The 26,045-nt window shown below is 42.4% G+C and overlaps 1 protein-coding gene across 1 annotated transcript in view; it reads right to left on the bottom strand.

Annotated features, from left to right (window-relative positions):
- Nucleotides 1-26,045, bottom strand: part of ADAMTS2 (ADAM metallopeptidase with thrombospondin type 1 motif 2) — a 190,776-nt gene that overhangs the window by 55,338 nt on the left and 109,393 nt on the right. The window contains exon 4 of the mRNA XM_074883501.1: nt 5,916-6,118. Within this exon, the coding sequence (XP_074739602.1) occupies nt 5,916-6,118 (203 nt within the window). The remainder of the gene's footprint in view (nt 1-5,915; nt 6,119-26,045) is intronic.

Genomic DNA, 26,045 nt, shown 5'->3' with positions numbered 1-26,045 from the left:
ACTACAGTATCATAAAATAATTAAGCAGATGCACTTATTATATTACTACAAAGGATAGGGGTGTGGTGTTGATGCAATAAATATGGTGACCTCTTCCAATCTAAGTGGCTTGGTTAAGAAAAGCATCCAAAATTTGAAAGCTAACACTAATTATTGATACTCCATCACACGAAACATGCTGCCACATCTCAAAAGTTCCTGACTGCAACCTTTATGGCTATAGTTCATGTTGGTATTTGGAGTAAAGGAAAGAAATCTATCTTTTAACAGTAACTATCCTCTATCTCAAGGATGGTACCAAAACCTGTGTGATGATCTGTGCTATGTCCAACAGGGCAGCAAGGCACATTCCTGTTAACAATAATGAGCATTGCTCACCTAATTGACACTGGAAATAGTACTCCTGTGAAAATGAATAAAACCCATAAGAGTTCAGAGGGGGTATTTCCTGTGGGACCTCCTGAATGTCCAATCACAAGTACAACTTCCACTGTAGTGTGGCAATCAAGATAACGAACACAAATACTCTCCCAAGGCCTTTTCAGAAACTGTTCTTCTCACTAGTCACAGCTCCTGGTTTATAATGAACAGTCTAAATGTGGAGTTAACTCACACACATATATTTAGATTTTCAAACAAGCTGTAATTCAACTATTGACAGCTGAAGTCCCTCAGATGAATAGAGCTGGATTTGTGTTTGTTACTTGAGGAACTTCTTAAGAGTTAGTTCAGATCTGAAGTGAAATAAACTGATTTGAAATAATGAGTACTGGTGCTTATGAATTATTTAATTTTTAAAAATCCAGTCAATTCTATATTACTGAAATATCCTTCCCTTCTAAAAAAAATGCTTTTTAGTTTAAAAAGCACGATTCTGAATACAGGGTGTACCATTATTTCAAAGTATTCAATCATCACTTTCTTTTTAACAGCTTGAATTAGACATGCTTTCAGGTTTCCATCCAACTGCCAGTTAGAAACCGGTGGCATTTCTGCCCTTTCCTCTCATTAGGGACTTGCTGTTCTGTACCTGCAAATCTTCATCCCTCATCAGCCAGAGATACGAAAGCAGAAATCTCATCTATAATAGTAGTATCATGTACATCCTATTAAAGAGGACAGATAACATATTCAGAAGTGCCTCAGGGCCACAATTTCAAAGACATGTGTAGTGCTGAAAGATGCAGGTGAAAGACTCCAGGGACTTTCCAAAGCCCCCAGCTGCATAACCCCCATTGATTTCAGTTATTCAAATGAAAAGTTGTTTAATGTATTTGTTCAGGAGCTGAAGTTGCACTTAAAGTCTGGGAGAGACATAATTCCATGGGCTAATTTTTAAAACTTATTCTCACTGATTTCAAAGGCAGGTAAATGACTAAATATTCAGATAAATCTAGCCCAGAGTGAGGCATAAATCCTGTTTAGGGTCTATCTCCCTTTGAAATAATGGCAGTTAGGCAGCTAACTACTTTGAAGAGGTGGGATTTAGCATTGCAAACATTTTGGCCATATATCCATTACACAGATGTAACAGAGGCTAACCCCTAAATATTGCAATATCACATCTTTTACAATAAAGGAATGGAAAGGAAATTAAAGATTTCTTCGCCCCTGGATATTGTCCAAAAATCAAAGAATGTACATACTTTGTAGACAAATTCTAAAAATTATACAAGGATGACAATTGCCAGCATTAGAAAATGAGGTAGTTGAGAAACTGAGGAATATTGTGGAGGAAGAAAGACAAAGGATACAAGAAAAAGCTAAAACAGTGGCCTCACTGGGAAAAAACAAACCACAATTTAAAGAGGGGCATGAAACTTGAAGACTTGAAGTCAAGACAGATGGAGCCAACACATTCAAAACCATTTGCAGTTGAGCTTATTTCATGAGACGTTGCTATTTGGAATGGCCGAAACATTGTAAGATCACAAATTCTTCCTCTACCTCTTTAGGAAGCTGTTTTGAAAATATCCATTCTCGATGTGACCCTGAACACAGGATTGTAGAGGCTGAAATATTCACCCTAATCAATACTGCAGGTCCAGCCAGCTAAATGTACTGGTGAGTCTCAGGTCTGCTGCTCTTCCACAGGAGGCAGCAAAAGGCCTGCTTAATCCTGAAAACTATTTAAAAGAGGGTTATGAAATGATCAGAGAATTTCAGCCCTGGGGCTGGCTACCACCAATTCCCACTTCAGCTCAATAACGCCCATTCAGCACCCTGCTCCTCCTCCCAAAGTGTCCTGCAGTGAAATCCTTTTGTTTCCCAAGGAACAAGATAATTCTTCAACACTGCTTCTAGCCTTCCGCTTTTCTAATATTTCCAAGCATTTGTACGAGCAGATAAAATCCCTGGGATTTTTAGCCTCCTTCTTGCTGAAATTAAGTTACCTTCCACGTTCCTGAGTAAACTACAGAGCTGCAAGATACTGCCCAAATATCTTTCCTCTGTTGCAATGCTCCTGCATGCTATAAATACAAATTTAATTTGTGCAATGTGTGGGCTCACGCTCGGAAATGCAGAGGACACTGCAAGCTAATATCCTTCCCAGGAAAAAACACAGCATGACGTACAAAAAAAAAATGGTGCAAGCAAGAGGCAGCCGAGGGTCTCTAAAGTGAAAACAATGGCATATTTTCCAAAGATGGACTGAATGTCCCAATGGTGCCGAGCAGAGAAAAGAGAGGATGTCAAGAGAAACCAGAGTATTTGTATGAGGAAATGACTGGAGGATGAAAAGGGGGTGGCAAGAGGCCGAGCTCACTGCGGTGAAATGGCTGGCGTACAGTCAGGCGATACGTGGCTGCAGCCCAAAGCGTTAAAAATCCTCTGGCGTCTATCACCGTTCGTTTGGGAGTGACTTCATTTCCAAACCTTGGGATAAATATTAGTACAGCTATTCAAGATAGCCAGGACACCCGGCCCCTGTTTTTTCTCACTTTATGGCTTTTAGGTGTGGACTGTAACACATCACTTAAGCAGCACAAAACAGATTTACTGAGTAAGTCGTTGCACTGGGCTTGAAAAAAATATATTGTTTTGATTGGGTTGGTGGTAGGGTTCCACCCAAGTTTCCTGGGAAAAGTTAATTAAGGACAACTGCTCACACCATCACACACACTGAAATCAAGCAAAGTGGGGAGAAGCAGCCATGCTGGGAGTTGCTTCTGGGGAAGTGTCATGCCTCCAGGAGGCATTAGGGAGGATTCACCTGGGATTTATTTCAGTTTTGAAACCACAGAAATTCAACTATTTGATCACCCTCTTATCTCCAGCAAATACTTCCACTATTATTTTATTTGCTTATTATGCATTCTTTGATTTTATGCTTATTGCCTTGTTACTGTATGAAGCTAATTGATTACGTCCATAAAACCAGCAGGGTACACACAATCTGATGGTTATGGTAGGATCTTCCACCAGATTTAAAAAGACATGTGGAATTTTTTGCAGCTGTCTCTTCTTTTTCAGTTACCCTTGGATGAATGTATCTCATTAGAAACATACTGTCTACATGTGACCCCTAACAGCTAGAGACCCCAAAGCTTTTTATATTGGGTCCATTTTCTACAGAAAAAAACCCAAAAAACCCTACTCAAGGAGGTAGAAGAGAGGACAGTGGGAAAGTCACAGTGTGAATTTCAGCAAAGGAGACCAAAGCAATGGTCTACACAGAAATACACCTTGCATCCATCTAGCAGCGAGAGCTAGAGCTGGAGGAGCTGCCAGCTGGAGTTACACTGCCGACAGGACGGAGTAGTTCTGTGTTTTGATGTCCCTCGACATGATACAGGTCCCCAGCATTGTCTGTTGTCTGCAGTAACAAACCCCTCTTGCCTCTCTATACTGGAGCAACGCTTGGAAACAGCTGGAAACAGAACTGGTAAACATCACCCATCCCTCTGCTAACATACAGACTCTAGAAACCGGCTGAGTTTTGAAGAAGGAAAGAACAGGACAACACTGATGACTGTCAAAGACTATCCAGAGCCTCCTCAAGAGGCCTTGTGGATGGCAAACAGCCCCTTGTATTTGGACAAATGACACATCCTCAGTCCCCAAAAGACATGTTTCTACCTCAGATCTCCCAACAGAACAACTACTGCCTGTGCCAAGAGCTGCTACAGCCCTGTGGGTACAGTTACACAGGCTGCACTTTCTAAACCACTTGCAGAGACAGCATGCTCAAGAGTTGTTATTGCTTACAATTTGTGTGTTGGATGGTTTGCTAAAATTAGGAAAAAGTATATTCCAGAGCTGGATCATTTATGGCTTCTTTACCATTACTGTATATTTTAATTCTTAAAAATAGATTTAAGTGACATGATAAGTAAAGAGTCCTGTCTAATCTATTTCAGCCTGTTTGCCACATTCCTGGTTTGGCCTGTTTGGCTTGTTAATTTAGAGATGTATAAAACCATCTGTTTCACTGTAGACTTTGTTTTAAGCCTCAGAGGAAACAAACCACACAAATAAATGAAATTCACTATGTCATTTCTGTTAGAATACATGTATTTACAGCCAACAGAGCAGACACTAAGTACCTTATAACTCTAATGTTAGTGCAGGTTTTTAACTACTTACAGTACTGTTATAAAAAGACAGTGCAACTGAATTCATATCACACAAGGGGTTTTCTTAAATGGTATTTCACCTCTCATTTAAAGTGAAAGACACTGACATTCTACACATTGTTAAAAGAATGTAATAAAGAAAGAAAAAACCAAGCTTCATAATTAAAAAAATTAAAAAATTAAAAAAATATATCTTGGAAAAAGACAGACAAACGTATCTAATAGCCTGGATTTCTGTCCATATATCTGCCTCTGGTTTGTAATGCCAAGAAGTCACCTACAGACACTCATCCTTTTGACATGGCTGTAAACTTCAGCAGTCATACCCTATTTGTCAAAAACAGAGCAGACCTACCTACAATTTTTTACTCAACAATATTTCACTAAGAACACACGTTCACTGAACCTAAAGTTTTTACAGAAGTGTGTTTTATTGAGAAGAGACTCCTGTTCCAGATGAGAATGAGTAAAGGAAGAAAGTCACCCCTGAATGAGTTGCCTGTGAAGGGGGCTACCACTCACTTCCATTTTTTGGCCAGAAGAATAAAACATATTTTGATTTTGATCTATAATAGAGACGATTTTTCAAAACCTGCCCACAAAAGAGAGTCCTTGCTTACTGACCAGGGTACTAGAGGGCTGCTGTATCTGCTGCACAGATATTTAGAAAGAAAAAATGGTTCTTTCAAATGTAATATTCTCTAGTGTCTCCTTTCATCACTTACTAAACTATACAGTCTGTTGCACAGACTATGATTCTAAAGGTTAAATATTTAACTAAGAAAATCTAAAGATGTCAGTCATGGAGTAAATACTAAATCAGCTTAAGAAAGTTCAGTGATATATTGCATAACATTTTACAGCAGGGTGAACAAGAAGTAGGTAGGTGGCCTGAGACCTAAAGTGGTTGTTGGGGAATCAAAGAATTTAACCCAGTAGTTTTAAAAATGTATAAGCCAATTGAAGTTTCTATTAGAACCTTATTTAAAGACAGTTCTCCAAACCATGTTTTCCAGCAGGCAGCTTAGGCTAAGGGAATGTACAGCTAAAACGTAATGACTTCCAAGAACCTAAGCCCCCGACCCTGTGCCCCCATCCACCAAAGCACATAAACAGGACTTTTTAAGAGACATTTTAAGAGTCCCACAGTCAGCTTCTTCCTTGGCCCCTTTTTCTTCTTGTCCTTCTCCCCTTTGACTTATTCTGAAAATGGCCTGGCTGTTCCTCCTAGAGTTATTTTATCTCCTGCCATGAGAAAAATCTGTTATGTCTTATTCAAATGGCTAAGCCAACATTCACTGTCCTTTCCAACAGTGCAGTTAGTGGGGTTGTACTCACAATATTCATCAGGGTCAGCAGGTACTTCTGAACATGTTCTTTTCCATGGAACTGAACAACTGAGTCATCAACCCCCAGAAGGACTTCAATGTTGTAATCATCCTCCGTCGCATGCCTTCGATAGCGCTGCCTTGATCTATGCACCCGGTCTTCAATAAAGCTCAAGGCGCTGTCGAGACCATCCAAATTAGTGAGGTTAGCCGCTGAAATCAAACAGACAAACGAGTTATCAACCAAGAGAGGTTCAAGCTCGGGTCTCAGCTAAGCTGGTATAAATTTGAAGTAGCAGCATTTGTTACGTTCTGTGTGTTATATAACAGCATTAGTTTCACTTAATGTCAATTAAAAATGACCTAGATGAGAGAGGAATCTGACCCTAAAGATTTGTACTTTGCAAGTAAAAGCAATACTTTCTACAAAGTAATATTGTGTAATAAATACAAGGCCAAAAGGACAGCAAGTCATACCAACGTCTTGATGAGAAGAATGGAGCTGTTTGCAGTAAAATACTTGCTGCTTAAAAGTACTTGTAAGAAAAATACACTGTTCAGGAGACTTGTGCTACCAAGGATATCCTCCATTTCAGAACAATCGAAGATAGACACCATACTTCAAAATCTGATCTTATTGCCCACAGAATCCTATTTCAAGGCAAGTACAGTTGCCAATATAGCCTTTTTCTATCCAGGCAGGTAGTAACAACCCAATCTGTCCCGCTTCAACACATTAGCTCCTTTCCTAGATACACACACGCAATTCAACAGTAGCAACATGGATCCTCTTTATCGTTGCAACTTAGGAACACATTTTAGATATTAAATTAATTCATTTATAGCCATGTTCACAGATTTTTTTAACAGCTTTTCATCCTTCATTCCCAATTTGCCATGTCACTTTGCATTATTGTATATAAAAAACAAAGCCATCAGGCACAACAGCAGTCAACATTATTACTGATGACTTCTAATAGTCCCTGTGATTTGAAAAGCACGTTCTTTGACAGGACATGATACAATTAGTGTGGCACCTACGTACTAAAAATTAACATGAAAATATGAAATCTTGACATTTAACCCTATAGAATAACTATGATTAGCATTAATATCACTATTATCATTTGCACTACAAGACCCCTGGAAGCCCCACCAAGAACCTCTTGATTTCAGAGAATATGAGGAAAGGACTTGCTCAAAGAGGGGAAAAAAGGTGTTGAGAGTGCTGTGGATTCATTAAAGGCTCCCAGTGCTTAGTTCACAGAAACATAATAGGAAGCAAAGGCATCACCTTCAAAGCAGAAATAAGAAACAACTTTTGCAAATGTTACAAAAGTGGATTCTCCATCTTCATTTATTGAAGTTTTCACATCAAAACTGGCTGCTTGGGAAGGGATGAATGAGTCACCAGATCACTTGGCTCATTACAAGAATGTCTGTGCTCTTGCCTTAAGACTGCTGCCTTGGGCTGCCATTTCAGCAGGTCCTGGGCAATGTGCAGCCCAAGCAGAGCCTCCCGCAGCTCCCAGCCGTGGTGACAACAATGTACCAACCTGTACAGCCTCCAGCTGTCAGAAGGGATGCACACCTGGCCTCCCCGGCCCCCACCACAGTGTCCCTTACTGCCCCGTGCTTCAAGCTGTGCCTTGTGTGGCGAGACGCTTGTCTCTGTGCCTCCTAGAAGAGAGCTTCAGTCAAGGACAGTCCCCAAAAGACACATTTGCCTGGGCAGCTTGTTACCATTTCTCCACCAACCTCCAAGGACGTGCTTGTCACGAGACTCACAGCTGCAGGCCACCGCACTGCACTGGCAGAGCTCCACTCGCTCGCCCGACAGACAGAAGGTCCCATGTGGTGGTCCTACATTCCCTTGGAGCCACAGCATCCCTCTCCTGGGAGGGCAGCGTTTATTGCGGCTAATAAGCACAACCACCATGTTCTCATTGCTGGCCTCAAGGCTCCCAGCAGCTTCTGCTCCTGGGGCTGCAAGTTTTTAAAATCAGTCTGGTCAGAATCCATGATTCAGCATGAAAATTCACTCTTCAGGCAGAGCCCAGCTGTCACTCCCAGGTTAACCGTGGAGGGGGAATGAGTCTGGCCTTGCAGCAATGGAGACAGTTCTTTATCAGGGCTCAAAACCTGCCAAGCAGCCAGCTCCAATCCGACCATGAGGCTTACTCCACCAGGAAAACTTCAGTGTTAATCCTTGCTAGCTCCCAGAAGCAATTACCGAGCTATCACAGTGGTCTCAGGGGATTCGCTGTGGGATCACGGGGCAATCACACATTCATGATCTATAAGGCAAATTACAGTTACTCTAAAATTTGACCATAAATCTTAAAAGCTCTCTAGAAAAGTAAGACTAGGCTGGCAGGGGCTGCAGGTCGTGTCCTCTCTCTGCTGCTCACAAAAAACTACAGTAATCAGCAGCAAGGCCAAAGCTATCAGACCTGCTATTGCAGAACAGCAGTGCCGGGCAGGGGGGGAGCGGCGGAGCCCTGCGCTGCGGCTGCAGACAGGCAGCTCTGCTGGCTGGGGGTGCTGTTATTTTGGTGGACGGTCGGCTGTCAAGGTATCTAGAGATTTTGTGCTTTCATTTCTTTCCCTTAAGTGTCAAAGTCAAACTAACTCCTAGTGCGGTATCTTTATTCCTGCTGTGAGTAAATCAGCCAGAGGCAAAATGTGATCCTACCAGCCCTGTATTTACCATTCCGCAGTGAAAACTGCCTGTCCTCCCTCTCTGTTCCTCACTTCATCACTGTCACACTACAGCCCTTACAGTCCTGCTGACTCCTGAGAAAAGTTATCAGGAGGTTCCCTGTGAGTCATCTTGCTGCCAGTGGGTGCCAACCAACCATTTTAAATTTTGCTTGGAGCATAAAAATTCCCCACACCCACATTTACCTTCACCCCTTGAGTGTTACCCCCTCAAGCCAACATGCCCAGTGGGCACTGGTACCTCTGAGGCACCGACCCAATGTGCTTCCCAGCAGAGTGAACCGCATCGGCTCCAGCTGACACTGGAGACATCCCAAGATCAGCAGCACAGCTCAAAACATTTACAACAGTAGCTGCAAGACTTTTGATTCGTATCCCAACTTCCCACCAAGTGTCCTTTCCCGGGAGGCTCTCCCGGGACAGCCAGGGATGCCTCCACACACGGCCTGACCACACATCACACGGACTCCTCCTCTGGCACTGCTGTCTCTCAGTCTCTTGAATGATGAATTGTTGAATTTCTTGGCCCATGCTGTGTTATACCCTCACTGTATTTGCTGCTAAATGACAGTTACACCCAAATCAGATTAATACCTGTATCTTTCTGCAGAGGAAGTGAAACAAAGTTGCATCTATAGTAAAGGAGAAATCTGTCATGTTTTGGCATCTCAGCTTTTCTTAGTTCACATGAGTAACTTTGCTGTAACATTGTACTGCTAACAATATGCTAGAAAAGCTCAAGAGAAAAACCTCAAAGAACTAAATAAGACACCAAACTCCTCCTTCACATTTTCCATGTTACCTTCCTTCTGATCACTCCTGCACTTTGCACAATAACATCCCAAACTGCACTGTGTTTTACTAAATCATCCCAAGACCTCTCCATCAGATGTTGATTTTCAGCAACTTTTGCCAAATCAGTGCATCAGCCACTAATTATTGGTGCCAACTTTGTTCTCCATCTCCCCAGAGCAGACACTTGGCATTTGCAGGGGCTAACAATAGCCTGTGTTGAAACCTTCTCCTTGCTACCACTAGGAAAAATTCACATTTGTGAAAATTAACCACTGAGAGTCAAGGTTGCATTTTTCTCTAGTGTTGCTGATCCAGAATAAATCAGAAGGACAGCAGCACTGTAACAGTTCACCAAAAATCCCTCAAAACCCCTCTTTTTTCTGAAGCCAGCTAAAAATTCATTGATATTGCAGTGATTTTCTCCAAACACTGCAGACCATCTTCCACTGAAGGAATAAGAAGTGCACAAGTTGTCGATAGAAGGGAAACCTGTGCTTCTGGCTTAAGCATAAAATCACAAGCCAGGCAGCTTGGCTTGTGCTCCTGCCTCTGACACAGACCTTCCCCGCAGTGCTGGGAGATGCAGAAGGCAGCCGAAAGCCGGGCAGCAAAACTGCTGAGGGAAAAGCGTGTGCGCAATGCCGGTTGATGCTGCAGCCTGGGGTTTTTTTTGGGTGTCCTCCATTTTTGCTTGCAGTTAATGCAGGCAAGTGATCCTAACTGCTCCTAGGCAGAAAAGTCCTAGTTGTTGGCTGACTCAGGAACCAGACAATGCCCCCAGCTGTGACAGCCCCAATAATGCATTAATATATGTAGAGTACGTTGAAACCTAAAGAGGACAGGACTACACCATGCAGGTGCAAATTGCTTATATCATTATAGGTCATACAAGATCCCTCTCCTCTGCTCCCTTCTTCTGAGCAATGTGCAATATCCCAATCTTTTACCTAAACTGTTTCACTTTTCAATCCGGTATTTTACCTTTTGTATCTGGGCTCTACCTGAGCTTCCACGTTTGCTGGGACTAAAGGTCTGAACACCCAGTACCATGGCAGCAACACACAGCCTGGCTCTGATCGCCTTCTCTAGGACAGGGAAAAATCACATTGACACAAACATCAGTTTTGCCTTTGCAGGTCTTCAGAAGAATTCTCCATCTGTGACAGTTTGGGATGTCTGACAACACCTTATTTTTTGGGAATTTTTGCCTTGCTCATTAATCTTTGATACCATGTGCTTTGCAGAAACCTAATTACACGACATCTCTCGATTCTGCCTTACCCATTGTGGCAGGCAAAGCTCAAACAGATGCTGTGAGTTATTGAAGCATGAACACGCTGCCTGCCACGAAAACCGCCTCTCCCTGTGTTTTCTGTCACTCCCTTTAGGACATCCACCAAAAGCACAGTTGCTGGCTTGTGATCTTGTTTTGTTTTTTCATGATCCCTTTCAAAAAGGCTCAGGGACATACAGCTGCACATGCAGTTCTTAAAGAGTCCCTTACGAAGCTACTGCACTTTGACAGGACCAGCTTTAGGGTTCTCCACTCTCACAGCAGCAATATTGTCCTAATAAAGCAGTTTCTAATGCTTTACCTTCTCTTTTTGTTAGGGGGAAGGGGACTTTCTGGCAAGCCCAGAGCAGAGACCAGGACAGGCAGCTGGGAGACTGAACTGCATGTCATGTTCACAGCCATCATCTGCGGCTTGTCAGCACAGCAACTCACTGGAATTTCTTTTCAAATATGAGTGTGCAGCATTCAGACCAGCCAGCCACCGTTTCAAAATGCAGCTTGTTTGCTTTTGCGGACACTTCATCTGTCACAGCAGGAGCAGACAAACACCTGAGCCGACTGCTGAGCGCCTCCTCTGCAGCCTCACAAGGAGCAGCACTTCTGACGTGCTGTTTTGCCACTGATCTCCATTCCTGGGACACACTCCTGAGGGGACTCCCGGCTTCCCATTCCTTCATGTGGCTTGCTGCAAACCACCAGATTTTCTGTTGGATTTTTAAATTTTTTTATTTTTAAGCACAGCTGGAGCCCATTCTGTTGCTGTGGCAAGCATATCTGCCCGTGCAGTGCTGCGATGGCACAGAAGCACAGGGGCACCACCCCTGCTCAGCTGCACCGCAGCTGGTGGCCGTGACACTCCAAACCTGGGACTTGTGATCACAGCGGCCATCCATCACTTGGTGCTGCAAATGCAGGAGGAACAGGCTGTGTGGTAGGGAAGCAGAAGGAGGCAGGGTGGACTTGCTTTAGCTCTCAGCTTCCCACTGCTCAAGTACATCTGCACCTCTGGAAAAGTACCAAACGCCCTCGACAGCTTGACAAAGAACTGCTCTTTTGGGAAATGCACTTTAAATCACAAGTCATCTTTCTGTAATGCTCCCTGCCACTCGTATGCTGTAGGCTTCTGTCGTGTCTGTCCTCTGTGATCAACTGACTCCCCAATTAGCCCCCAATTAGCCTGTTCTTGTATTCTACCAAAATCCTCATTTGTCTTCCATGGTAAATTGAAGTCCAACCCATGGAGGTTGGAGGCAACAATGAACAGTCAACAAATCTTGCTTTTTATCCCCTGGCAATTTTTTACTCCCATTTTTGAGTTCCTCAGTTTGGGGTTTTGTTTTTCATTCCAGTTGCACACAATTGTGATGTGGTTTGTTCATTTGCTAAGAAACAGTTCCTCTGATTTTTTAATTTTTTTAAAAACTTATTTCTTCTGGTTTTACAGCCCTGCTCACCTCTCTCTTCACTTTCTGTTTTGTTTCCCAAATGTCCTCTATTTGTCTTTCTTCTCCCCCTTAACCATCCTGCTCAGCTACATTGGTCTTTCATAATTTATAAATCCCTTTCCCATACGACGGTCTGCATTTGGGCCCTTCTGCTATAGATCACTCATAAGAAAACTAGATAAATCCAGCAAGGTGAATTAAAATGGAAGGGAGCTCCTGTGAGGTGAAATTGAAAATGGTGTAAACAAGAGAAGCAAATCACACACGGCGCACTGGGTACATGATACAGAGTTAGCCCCATTTAAAAGCATCCCCAGGAGGACATTGCCTCAACACAATTTTAACTTGGAGCTCAATTTTCATAGGATTCTTGTGATTTCTTGAATCACAGGTTAACACAGTGGCTGTTATTTGGTAAATCCTTAACCAAGAGCAATTATTGCAGCAGAACTCTCTTTGGGTGTGTGTTCAAATTCCTCGTCTTCCAGTTTTTTATATAAACCAAAAGCAAGACCACACTAGTAGTTTAAAGACCAGGCATGCACCAGGCATCCACACCGAGGTTACAAATCCTAGTCCTGCCCTTATCTGCAAAGAAGCAGTGATTTAAAATGGAAACTTTTGGGCTGCATGCCTTGCTAACCATATGATCTCATTACAAGCTCCCCGCCTCTTAATTTACAGTAATGCCGTTTCTAGTCAAATCACATTTTAACACAGAGCCTGCTCCATCTGCTTTCATCTGTCCGGGGGAAGTTTGCCACGGGTGTCAGGGTAAACTGGGTTGGGCTCTCAAAAATAGGTCTCAGACTCCAGCTGCAAGAAGGCCAGCAGATATGGCAGCTGAACTCCCCCTGGAATGATCTGGTTGTGGCATTTGAATCAGGACAAGTTCAAAGTACTTAAAAGTATTTCAAATACTGTATGTTTGGGCCTTTATAGAGCAATTCTTGTAAACTTCTTGGGGCAGAACAACTGCCTCATATTTGTAGAATGAATGCACATTCTTGCAAAGACACAGACACAATCACCGTTCCCTCTCTTTATTGTCACCTATGTAACAGCACAGTGACTTTAAATCTCAGGACATGCTTAAGTGACTGCCTGAATCAGAGTTATGAAGAATAACAAAGCTGAAGCCTACCAAAGTGGCAAAATAGAGAAGAACTTTCAAAACTGAAAAAAAAAAAATTGTCTTTTCCGAAGGATAAACCAATTAGCGCAGTGACAATGGCCAGGTGGATGCCGTGGCAAACGGCCAGGTGAGAGGCACTAAGAATAACCACAGCTAGATGTTGCCAAGGAGATATTTTCTGGCATGTCACAACAAAGAGAAAAGGTATTACAATACTAAAAAGAAAAGTTGAAAACTAAATTGATCTCACCAGGGCCACAGTCAGACAATGAATAACATAAAGATGAGAGATAATTGCACTGTTAAAAGATTAAGTGAGAGCGAGGTAATAGAATACCCCAGGCTAAAACTTTTTTTTTTTTTTTTTTGCAAAATGGTGAAACATACTGTGTTACAACTTTAACTTTCCTATTACAACATAATAATCAAAAAGGAGAAATGAAAGGAATGGCAAACCAGCCAGGCAAACCAATCTGTGTGACCTGGTTGAAATGGAGCTCTCTGAGAACAGAACACAGATTTTTTTCCAACAGCAAAACTTATTTGGAAAATTTTCAGGTATCAACCTTACTAATGCAAACACAGGTTTCACAGTTTAGCACCAAATAACGAATGAGCAAGATATTTCTAACTCAGTGCTTAAAGGTAAGCTCAAAAAGGGGCAAAAAAACCCCTACTCTGTAGAAAAATCAATTTATGGGCCAACTTCTAAGTTTCACTGACTTAATTGATTGCATCTGGGAAATGCTTATCTTGCAAATACTTTGACAAGTCATTGTAAACTGGCCTGTATTGCAGAGCCTGTGACTTGCAAAACATGTTGCCTGATTTACCACATCCCCCCCATTTAGAGAGCCCACGGCTGCCCCAGGGAGAGGGCTCTGTCCCTAGCAAGCCCTCCAACGCACGTGTGCACCCATGCAAAGAGGGCATTGTTTTACATGACTCATGTAGAGCTACAAAGGGAGCTCAATGCTCTCAATCTCATTTGCAGCTAATGCATAATTAATTAAACTGCAGAGTTCAGCCACATCCCCGCACAGGTGCTCGGCGTAGAGCCACAGCTCCATGAAGCTGTACCAGCCCCAGAGATAGCACCTGAAGCCCCTAACGCAAAGCCTTCTTGCTTCCCTCAGAGCAAAGGATCGGGATCTGACCCACAACTTACTTTCCCCAACCAGGCTTTAAAGAAGGGTTTATGGGCTATTTGAGTCCGAGTCTGCCACTGAGATAGATACTCGAACGTCCAATCCATATTCCAAGCATGATTAAATTACAGCAAATTAGCACATTAAGTAAGCTGCCTAGTTGACCCCCTGGCTTTGTAGGTGACACATCTAACAATCCCACTTGCATTTTCAACAGAATGAAATGCCAAACTATGGTACGGGACCTGAATAACAACAGGTTACAGGGGAAAGCAGTTGTCCTTCCATAAGCCAACTATTCTGCAAGAAGGGGAAATTACGTTTAATTACAGTTTAACAAGCAAACATTAAAAAACACACAGGTTAAAAAAAAAAAGTGAAATTCCTAGCCAGGACAGGGAAGGTAAGAGGGAGAAAAGACAAAGAAATACATAAAATAACCATACATAACTGGAAATATTACTGGAAAATAATGGCTAGAGTAAATATGCATTTTTCTAATGCTTTTTAGTCATAACTACAGAACAAAAAATCTTGCCTTTTGGTAATGTTTCAAAGTGGAATTATTCCATCCTTTTAAAGGGGGAGCTCTTTTGTCAGATATAAAGTCCCACAAAGTTGTAAATGATACAATTAAATATTTTCAATGTCAAGTATAAAAAACATAGCATAAATCTCATCAGTGTAAATAATGTATCACACAAAGGACAATGCAAACAGCTCCTGTTCTACATAATCATAATGATCTTTTAATTAGACAAAGTAAACGGTCTGCTCATTTCACCTTGTAAAGAAAAGCATAGGAAGAAAGTTTTCCAAATTCTAAGGTGAAAAATATATGCAACTTGAACTACCTGTAAGATCAACCAATTTCTTGTACATCTTAGAATATTATGCCAGAAATCAGCAGTCAGTCAGAAAAAAAAAAAAGGTTAATTTGAGTTTAGGCAGTCTGAGCAAGGGCAATGCGATGTGCGATGCCTTGGCTACTTACGCTGGCAGGATTTGAATCAGAGCAAGAAGGAGTTATAATTTTACCTATGTTTTGAAAATATCCTTGTTGCTAAATCTGCTTGGACTTTCTGCAACAACAAAACCAGCTGCAATTGATTAGAGACTGTAAGAAAGACAAAGCTAACTTGGAGGCGCAGGAATTTCTTAAACTTCAAAATGACAGTAAAAAAAGCCTGAAAGAAAGAACCAGTCTCTGCTCCAGTGAAAGCGCACGAGGTTTATTCCCAAGGCGTTTCAAAATCAAGGGCAAAGGCTTCTTTGTCATTTGTACAAGAGCTCTGAATCTGTCAGGCCCTACAAAAGGCAAACTGCTAAACGATGGCCTTCCTATTGTGGTTGTGTGGGTGGGAGACGGGGTCCCAACGACAGCGACTGAGAAGAGATGCTTCTGAAATGCAGCACTCTTCATGAACATGTACCAGGGATGGAGAGAGGCGGGAGGAAAGGAGGGAGGAAAGAAGCTGGATGGATGCACAGATACCAAAACTCTCTGGGGAGAAGGCAAATCAAGAGGCAGAAGTTGCAACAACACAAATGCAAAAGAGGCAAGTGAAAAGAAATCATGGCTGGTCTTTCTGCTGCAGTTCCCCAGTGCCCCCAGGAAGGTGAAGTCAGGGTTCGCTCCCACCTCCCGCTCCCCAGCCCCGAGAGCTGCAGCCTGTGAACAGCCTCCGAGCTTCAGGGAACGCAGGGATGAGAGCCCGGGTTTGTAAGGCAATCCATCGCCCCAGCGCACGTGGGCAGGGCTTTAATGCTTCTTTTTCAAGACAAATTTAGCATTAAAATATCTGTGGGCTTTAGAGGGATTAGAGGCAGGCCAACATGAAGTTGTTTAGTTTTCTGGCAGGTCCAAAATATTTTTAATTCCTTTCCGGTCAAATGGACTTGAATATTGAAAATTTTTTAAAGTGAAGAAACAAACTAATCAGTTCATCTGAAATCATGTTTTACTCATTTGATATGAAATCAAGCACTTCAAGACTCAATTCAGGGAGCTGTTTAAAAATAGAAGATATTTTAAGGGAAAGAAGAGAAATGGTTTATTTCAAACACACTGCCATGAAATCCTTCAACATTTTCAGGATTTTTCTTTCTTTATCAGTGCGAATTTCAGTGAAAATTCGGTATCTTCTATTACCAATAAAAAATTTCACCCAACTCAACTGCAAGTGCCAGAGTTTCCATTTGCCTCTTTCCACCATCTATCCCCCTCTCCCCAAAGGAACAATCACCATTTCAGGACCTCTGTATATTTGTTGGGTTATTCACCTATTATTGATAAGCAAGCTGTACTCAGTGCTGTCTGACTTGTCCTTCAGATTGGCTTGCAGCCTAATCAAACTGAGGTCGTTTGTCTACTAAATGAGATGTAGCTGGTAGGACGTAACGCTCCTTGGCAGGCGACGGAGAACTCTCCTAGAGGGACAAATCAGACTCACCACACCTCAAAATAAAAGCCTTTCAAGAATTATGTAGCAAGGAATTTATCTCCTGAATTAAAGACAGTATCATCTTTGTGTAAATAAGGCTTAAAGTGGTCAGAAATTGCATTTGTATTCACTTTGCAGAATGTTATAAAATTGCTTTAGTATTAATGACTATTCTGCTCTTACTACAGAGAATGAAATCAGACTGTGGAAAGCAAATGCACAATGTCCATTAAGAAGGGCTGGAAAGCTTTTTACAGATAGATATGTACACAGATATATAGGAACACACATGATAATTGCTAAGAACTCTGTATTTTAACATGGTATAATGGTGGTTGGAGGGCTGGTGGACAGCCCACTTGTTAGCTAACATTTCTACTAGAAATATTTTTTAAAGGAGTCAAACATATTGGAATACTATCAGAAACAACACCAAACTGAGATATTCAATTTTTAAAATTCAATTAAATTCTCTTTAAGTGGTGTACCCAAACTGGAAAAGGCTAGACAAGTCAATGTCTGTTAGAGAAACAGTAGAAGCTGTTAAGAGTAAAACCAGACAGTTGCTCCAAAGCTTCAAGTAGTTTCTGCCTCCTGAACTGGAACAGTGTGTGAAGACCATTTAGCCTCTAACCTGTTACTTTTGCAGAGTAAATGGGAAATGTCAAAGCCAACACCAAAAAACCCTTTCAAATTGCCTTATAAAAGCAGTTGCTAGAGTAATCAAGAAGTTAACTGAGAGCTCTCCTGACATAAGCTGTAATAGCAGTAATTAACAATTTCTGCCTAAAACTGGTAAAAATTGAGTCACTCAAGATCTGAGTTTCTGCAATGGGTTTTATTCAAATACTGGACTTGGATTAGTTGAATTCTATTATCTGTTTCTACCTAGTTAAAAATTAGCTAACCAAGCCACCCCTAGTTTACTTGATTCTAAAAACGCCTGTGATCAGTTAAACGATGACCATAGGAAGAAATGGAACAAATACAAAAACCTTCCACAAATCATCAGCTGTAACACCACAGTTTATGGTTCACTTTAGGAACCAAAAGGTAAAAAGCTGCCTACAAGTACATCCATCTTCTTTATTCTTCCAAAAAAATAAATGTTTAGATAAAAATACTGACCATACAAACACTGAAAATATTAATTATTAACACATACTGTGCTAACATAAGTAGTAACATGGTCCCCTTATCTGAAGTCAGAACAGGCTCTATCCTTTTTCAGTTCTTGCTGAGCAAGAGAATACTACTCCTTCAGTTGTTCAGCAGAGAAATTCTTTATATTTTCCCATTACCCCAAAAAGAAGAGAAGTCTACAAAGCTAAACAGCAAAGCTAAACAGTAACTGAACTTACTTTAAAGAAATAATGCGACATCTTGTAGCATCTTGAAGCAAGGCTGAAGGGAAAAGTAATATCTTTTGGTAGCTGAAGAAGGCACACGCTGGGTGTCAGGGTCTCTTCAACAGATTATTGCACCCTAGAGCATAGCTTCCTACCTGTCTCCTCAGCAACACAAGTACCACAAATACTGTCTCCTTCAGTCCACCTATAGTATCTGTTCATGCAGATCTGAGACCACAAATCAGTGCTGAAAAGGAATGTTTCTGAAAGTCAGACAAAACAGCATTTACTTGTCTGACAACAGTGCTATTCAACGATGCAATAAGAAAAAGACATGGAAGTAACACGGTCAATAAAGACTCCGCCTGGCTTTGGTGCCCTGGAAGCCCCCATGAGCTCCCAACAATTATTTTGGACTTGCAGGACTCTGCATGATCTTCTGCAGTGTGGGAGCTGGACATGTATTTATTGAAGCTGACACTAATCAATACCCATCACTTTCTCACTGGTTTCAACTTTATTAGAAAAATTACATCACTGTCCCACCAAGCTTCAAAAGAAAGCAGAGAGTTGATGGTATCTAGGTGCTCTCATTGCCTGGTTCTCCAGCTTATCTTCATCTGAGCTCCAGGCTGCCTTCAGTACAGTTTTCCATTTGACCTTTCCTGTATTTCTCTTAGGATCAGAGAATTTTAATTTACTACTTTTTTCACTCTTTCCGATCTATTTCTGGTTAATCTTCTCTAAAATTTCTGAAGCATTCAGAAAGGTTTCTTACATTCCGGTTTTAGCCCAAGGTGCCTTCGTCTGAAATACTGCAGTGCAGCTGGGCAACTCTTACATTTTGCTGAATAACTGGTTCACCAAAACCAAGTTTTGATTGTTTTGAAATTATTTTCAAATTGAACCACAGGCTTTTTGAGGGGTAAAAAAAAAAAAAAAGGAGCAAGGACTCATGTTTCATTTCAGTGAACATATATTCCGCACTATGAAAGTGCCCAACCAGCTCAGGCTACAGCAGAGAGGAGGAGAGGAGGACGTACAACTGTGCAAGCACCTGGGGGTGTTTATCTTCCAATGACAGAGGCCAACTCTAGCTTGTGAAGTTGCAAATGTTGCAAAGTTAGTCCATGCCTCAGTTCTGTGAGGTATAATGTGCATTAAAGGAGTGAGTACACAGAGCCGAAGGGCTGCTACCTTGCCAAAGGACTGGAAGCTGTGGGAGTTCAACACAACCACGCAATGCGAGGGAGATCTTCAATCCTCCAGCCCAAAAGCTTGTTTTTTTGCAGAGACTGTCTAGCTTTAGGCAATTACCTACTTCTTGACCTGAAAGGCCATTTGAATGGGAGATTGTTATCCAAGTCTTTAGCAACCTCACCTAAAGACTATTTTTTTTTTATCCAGCCTTGCTAAAAATCAGAAAATACTGATTCTGAGCAGCCAGCTGTGGGAGAAAAAAAAAAAGCCACAAAAAAAAAAAAACCACCACAATGAAAAAAAAAAAATAATCACAATATGAAAAGAAGTAAAGCAGCTAGTAAAGGGAAAAACCCTTTAAAAGTGAAACCACAAAGCGGGAGTGTCAAGCTGTGGTATGAAATTAGCGCAGCAACTATTACGCATCGTATGAGTTTCAGCTACCTCTTCTGACCAAGCTGTAGCTGTCGGCTCTGCACTGGGGTTTTTATATTCGGGGGGCTAAACATTTTCAGACAATTCCACTAAAACTGTGTTTAAAAAACTCATCTGGAGAGCCAAGTAATGCTCTGGGATACAAAAGAGAACATCGGTATTTGGATCACCTAAAGTACAAGGAAAATCAGCAAAGAACAAAATGTCTGAAGCATTAACCTGCCAGGATTATTTCTTAACGTCACAAATTTCAGGTCCATTTGAAGTCTCACAACAGAGAAACTAAGGCAACCGATTGAACTTCCTTGTGAAAAGATTAAAAAAAAAATCCTATGGAGTACAGCATGTGGTCTTGCAGATATGTCCTGAATTCACCCAGGGAGACTGATGCCTGTTGCAGAAACCCTCTGTTGCCATTAGTCAAGGCAAAGAGAGGGTAAAAAAATGTACTTTCTCATCCAGCTGCAAATGCAGCTCCTCTCTGTCTTCCAGGCCTGGATCTAGCTCAATCCAGACATCACCTACAGTTACCTATCTCATCAAGGCCAAAAACATGCCTGGTAGCCTGTGAGCAATATCCTGCCCCACTGGTATCTGCGGCTTAACTTCAACGGAGCAGCATTTCCACCTTCTCCCTGCGACTCAGAATAACCTCTAGAAAACCAACACCCTTCCCCAAAGACAAGTCATGGCAAAACCCCAACAGGTTCTGTAGATAACCATCTGGGCAAGGAAAGGGTTCACGCCAAAGCACGTGTGTGAGGGGGAAGAAGGTTTGTTTGGGTCAGGGGAGAAGAGCTGCTCTGTTTGGCAGATACATGTAAAATATGACGATGGAGCCACAGGGCTTTGGAAAGAGACATTTAGACGTGTTTTCAAGTGCTGGACCACTGACGGAAATGCTGGTGAAGAACTGCAAGAAAAGAGGCAAAAAGAGGTGCTGGTAGCACAAAAGTGAGGTCTGAAAACACATGTTTGGGAGGAATAGGGGACTGAATAAAGAAAGAACTGAGTGACAAAGAAGCAATGTCCAGCTTCCGGAGTAGGGGCTGGTTTTACACGCTCCTGCACAGGCAGCTCATCTCTGGGTAATGCAGGGTAGAAATAACCACTAGGGATGAAAATTTCCTCTAGGAACCTAAGCAGCTGGTGGATTGGCAGGTAATCGTAAAGGAAGGAGCCGTGTTAAACCTCTGCCCCTGAAGCAGGCGTGCAGGCTCTGGCACCGGCTGAAGCCTCACGGCTGCTCCCGACAGGGGTGAGCACAGCAGGAACACCTCTGCAAAGGGCAGGATCACAGGCGGCGACACAAATGTCTTGGAAGACTGATGAAAGATGCTGAGGAGAGAGAAACCGCCACAACAGACAAGCATGGTGGCAAGGATGAGGCTGACGGGGCCAAACGCAGCCATTTTGTGTACGCAGGATTATCATAGCTCAGCTGGCACCAGCACAGCCTTCATCCTACCCCCTTCTGACACACGTTATCTTGGAATAATGTGTGTGTAAGTAATAACAACTCTCAGTTTATGGAGCTTCCCTAGATTTACTGCTCCATGGGAAAGCAGGGGGCCAATACAGGAGTACAAGATCCCAGCCAGCATCCTCCGTTTCCCAGCTCTTCCCCTTGGTACCCTGGGAGGAAAGGGAAAGAGGCCGAGAAGAGCCAGGCAGGGACTGAGCTTGTACCAGGGCAGCTAACGCAGCCAGCCAGCGCCTGCACCGGGGTCTGCACTGCTGCTTCTCTGCACTGTGGCATGTGGCTGCTGCTAAAGCTCACGCCAGATCTGCTTAGACTGTAAATTCTGCAGGGCAGGGAGTGTCCCCCACTTGGTGCTGGCATCGTGCTATCATGAGGCATTTCCAGTCCAGGCTGGGTGTTGGGTATAACCATCATGTAAACAGCTGATAACAACAAGCCTTTTTTTTCCTGGAGCCAACTGCTTCCTCAAACTTCTGTAAATCTCTGCCTCCTAACATGAAGTCAGCACACAGCTCCATAATTATGGATGTAGCATAAGGAGCAGACAAGCTGAATTAGGCTTCCGATTGCATGTCTAATTTATGTACAACTGCAGCAATTACAGATGCAAATTAAATAACTGTGCAGAAAATGGATTTTATTAGCCATAACTAAAACCCAATAAAACTCAGTAGCTCATGCACATCTCTGCAGTGAATGTGCCTCTTTAGAATGTCAATTAGAAATGTGAGAAACGACCGGGATTTTCTATTTCCTAATCTGGAGAAAAAAAAAAAAAAAAGATAAGCTGTCAGAGCACGTCTTTCTTCCACAACAAAATGAACAGGTGCTCTAATTGGCAATTTCAGAGCAACACATTGTTTTACAGACAGTAGTTCTATGCAGCTTTTAAACACATTATTTATATTCAGTCTTTCATGCCTGACATGGCTGAGAAAAGTCTCATCTAATAAAACCATATGCTAAATGTAATTGAGCTTCAGAAGAGGCCCACTCTGACTGCCTGGCAGGTTGGGATTTAAAAGTTTAAACTCAAAGCTGAGTAACACCGTGCTTAATTTTGCAGCCCTTCTGAGATTTGGGAGGTTGGGGGCCTCTTAGCATCATGTCAACTGGGTCCAGGGCTGTGAAAAGCCTCTCCAGATGCTTTAATGCTGAAACCACTCAAATCTTCTGTCATTCAGACTTAGCATGAATGCTGCCATGTCTAAGGAGCCAGCACTAACCTGTCAATTTGTTTAAAAGCAATAAATAAAATTGTTGCCATTAAATCGAGGTTAATCTTCCTGCATAGTTCTTACACAATTCCCTGCTATGTGTGATTAAACCTATTCCATATATATGTAGTCAAACACTTGGATAAAAATACCACGGTGTGTCTACACTGTTTGCTTCATTCCTTGTTTCGCAAGGGAGAGGGGATTTTCCTGGCTGGCTGCATTACACACATGTGAGCTAATCACTCTGGCTCTGACTGGGAGTCACCGCTGGCTCTCAGCATGGGAACCTGCTGTGTGCCTGTGCAGCCACATATGCAGCAGGTCAGAGCATACGTGGTGGTGCAGACCCTCTGGGCCATGTTGCGATGTCAGGACCAGCCAACACTGTGTTTTTGTCTTGGTTACAAGTGCAGTGGGCTGTGACGATCTGGCCCTTTCTTATCTTGGCTACAAGTGCAGTGAGTTGGGATAATCTGGGTACTTTCTTCTCCTGGTTATAAGTACAGAGAGTTAGGATGATTAGGCACTCCCTAACCGTACCTGAAACTTCTGCTGCCTGGACTGTAGCCTGCTCTGAAGGGTGCCAGAATTACATGACAAGAATTGCGGCCAAAATGAAAAAAATACTGACCAAATTCAATCATCTCGTGATCCTATAAATAGCGATCCTAAGCGAGACCCTTTGAGTGCTCCAGCATTGCAGGCTGGGACACAGTCTCTCCCCCTGAGTTGGGACACTGCTCAGGGTAGATTTTGCAAGGATTTCGAAGAGTAGACTTTTACAAGGATTTCCAAGATCATCCACTGATAGAACTGATAGATGCCAGCAAAGAAGAAGGGTTCAAAAGTCGTCTGCTAACAAACGCTGACAAAGGAGAATAGTGAGTAATTCACTACAATTAGATTTTGTGAGGTTTCAAAGATCATTTGGTACCAATAATCTACTATAATTTGCAAAGAGAGAAAAATCTTGATCACAGGTTAATGTCTCTATATGTGTGTGTGTGCACGCGCAATTTGATTTAGGAAATGTTGTAAGTCTCCCGTGAACCTTGCCATTTTCGAATCTTTGTCACTATGTTGATTATAGCAAATTTTATTAAATCACTCTGATAATTGGCTGATGATTAAGTATTGTTAAAAATCACACAACCTAATCTTGTGATTTACCACAATAGTGCCAATAAATCTTAAATTGCTGCTACCTCAGAGTTGTGTAGGATCCATAATCACTCATTTTGCGACAGCATACCACCGATGCACAGCGTAGAATCAAGCCAGGATTTCCAGCTACAGTATAGGTAATTCCCACTACACATCACACATCCTTCCCTCCCCACCCAGCTGCAGGCAGAGGCTTAGGAAGGGCTCCGTTCCTCCCCGGCCACCTGCGTACATCCCAGGCAGGGTGTCACTGCCCAGGTCCCTTCCCCAGGGCACTCTGGCAGCAACCAAGCAGGACCAGCCCCTGAACACCAGGATGAGACAGAAACACCCAGCTTCTCACATGGGGAGGCTGCAGACACCAGAAGGGAAGGAGGCAGAGTGCCATGGTTAGTGGGTTCCCTTGCCTCCAGGTTCCCTCCAACGTGGCTTCCACTGGTGCCCTCTTCTCCCAGTGACATCCATGGAAGCTCTCCACTTCCCCAGCTGTCCCACTTCATGATGCATTCCTTCCAATACAGCATCTTCCCCTCACACACAGCAATACAGGTGGGACTCAGCATGTAAGTTTAGCAGGATCATTGCTATTCCCACGCTGCTTCCCAGTGGACCTGGCCCTGCATGCAGTGCCCTGCCTGCCACGGCCCCAAGCTTCTCCTACCAGGCCACAGCATGGACACTCATTCTAGATGCAGAAACCTCCTTCAAAATTTAAACATATCACATCTACTGACTTCCCCTTATCTTTTGTGGCAGTTATATCCTCAGACAACTCCAGCAAATTACTTAAGCATGACCTCCCTTGCCTGAATGTCTGCCAGGTAGTCTTAATCAAACTGTGCATTCCCATACACACTCTCCACAACACCCTGAGGAGAGGTTTCCAAGATTTCCTAATTTTGTGTATTCCCTTGGATCATCTATCATTAAACAGCAATAATGATAAGCAAAATGAAAAAGACAAGAAAAGTTTTGTATCTGCAGAAAGATAGCACACAAAAAATAAATAACTAGAAATCAGTTATTAGAGCAGCCACTGTGCCTCTCCCCAAACAGAGATCCTGAGATCTTCACTGCAGCTACTGAAATAAAAGATTTTCAAAATCGTGGTGATAAACATGGAGTAAAATCCAAAGAAGATGCTTCAGAACAGGTCTTATCATAAGAAGGATAATGTAAGTTGCTAGAAGAGAAGGATTTTGCTTATGATTTAAATAATAGGAGCATTTACATGGAATAATTTCCAGCTTTCATAACTAAAAGACTCATATCAAAGACATTATCATTTGATAATTAATTGTTTACGTTTCAGTTCTAGATTCAGATGTTCTAGATTCCATAAAAAGCTTTAAAAAAAAACAACCCTCAGTGAGCCCACTCCTCTTCCCAAACTGGTCCTCTCCTCTTAAATCAATGTTAGAGCTCCTGTCAGTCTGAGCAGGCACGGGATCATCCTGCAGCCACCAACTGCACCCAGCTCCGCAAAAGCAGAGGGGCAGGCAGAGCTCAGCAAGACTGCCTTGGTACTCGAAGGAAACACCTTCTCCTAGAGGTGAACTGCTCTGGAAATGGTGATTTTCTAACACTGGGAACAGCCAAAGGACAGAGACTGACCCATGCTCCCCAAACCTCCAGCTGACAGCCAACCAGTGCAGCTGTAACTCTGTGGAGCCTGCCATAGAGCATATAACATCCAAAGAAGGTGAGCAAGGTAATGTGAGGCACAGGTTTATTAATCCTGTCAAAAAACAATTTAAGGAGATTTAGGATTTACACTTATCCCATGCCTGATTTAAAAAGCTATTTTAAGTCATGCCTTTCTTTCTACCTGTATTTTGTATCTGACCTATTTCTGTTCATAATTAACACTGGGGGTTTGTTTTACTCCAGGATGAAGATACATATGAAAAAATGATATAGGCTATTGCATCAGTCCAAATACAAGATTGTTACCTAAATTCTGAGCCCAAGACTGTTGTTGCTGATAAGTGAGCAGGAGAGAAATCAACTTGATTTTGTGATCCGAGTTTGACTTCACACATTTCAGCACTCAAAGAAATGCTCTATTTCTAACAGCGCAATGAAATCCGGCAGCATTTCCACAGTAATGCATATGGAAGTCCACAACATCATATCATCTCTGCAAAGTCATTTTCAGAAGAGAAGTACACCCACAACTGATCCATGCCATCAAAAAATTCCTCCACTGCCACCTAGCCCAGGGCATGTCAGGCAAACAAAAACCCAGCTGGTCACACCACAGCTATCCTACTCATGTAACATAGGAGTAGCTGAAGAAAAAAAACC

Source organism: Strix uralensis, chromosome 14 (genome assembly GCF_047716275.1).
Source record: "Strix uralensis isolate ZFMK-TIS-50842 chromosome 14, bStrUra1, whole genome shotgun sequence".
In the NCBI taxonomy this organism is placed as follows: domain Eukaryota; kingdom Metazoa; phylum Chordata; class Aves; order Strigiformes; family Strigidae; genus Strix; species Strix uralensis.
Note: the sequence above shows the minus strand (reverse complement) of the source record. Positions and strands in the feature narration are given on the sequence as shown.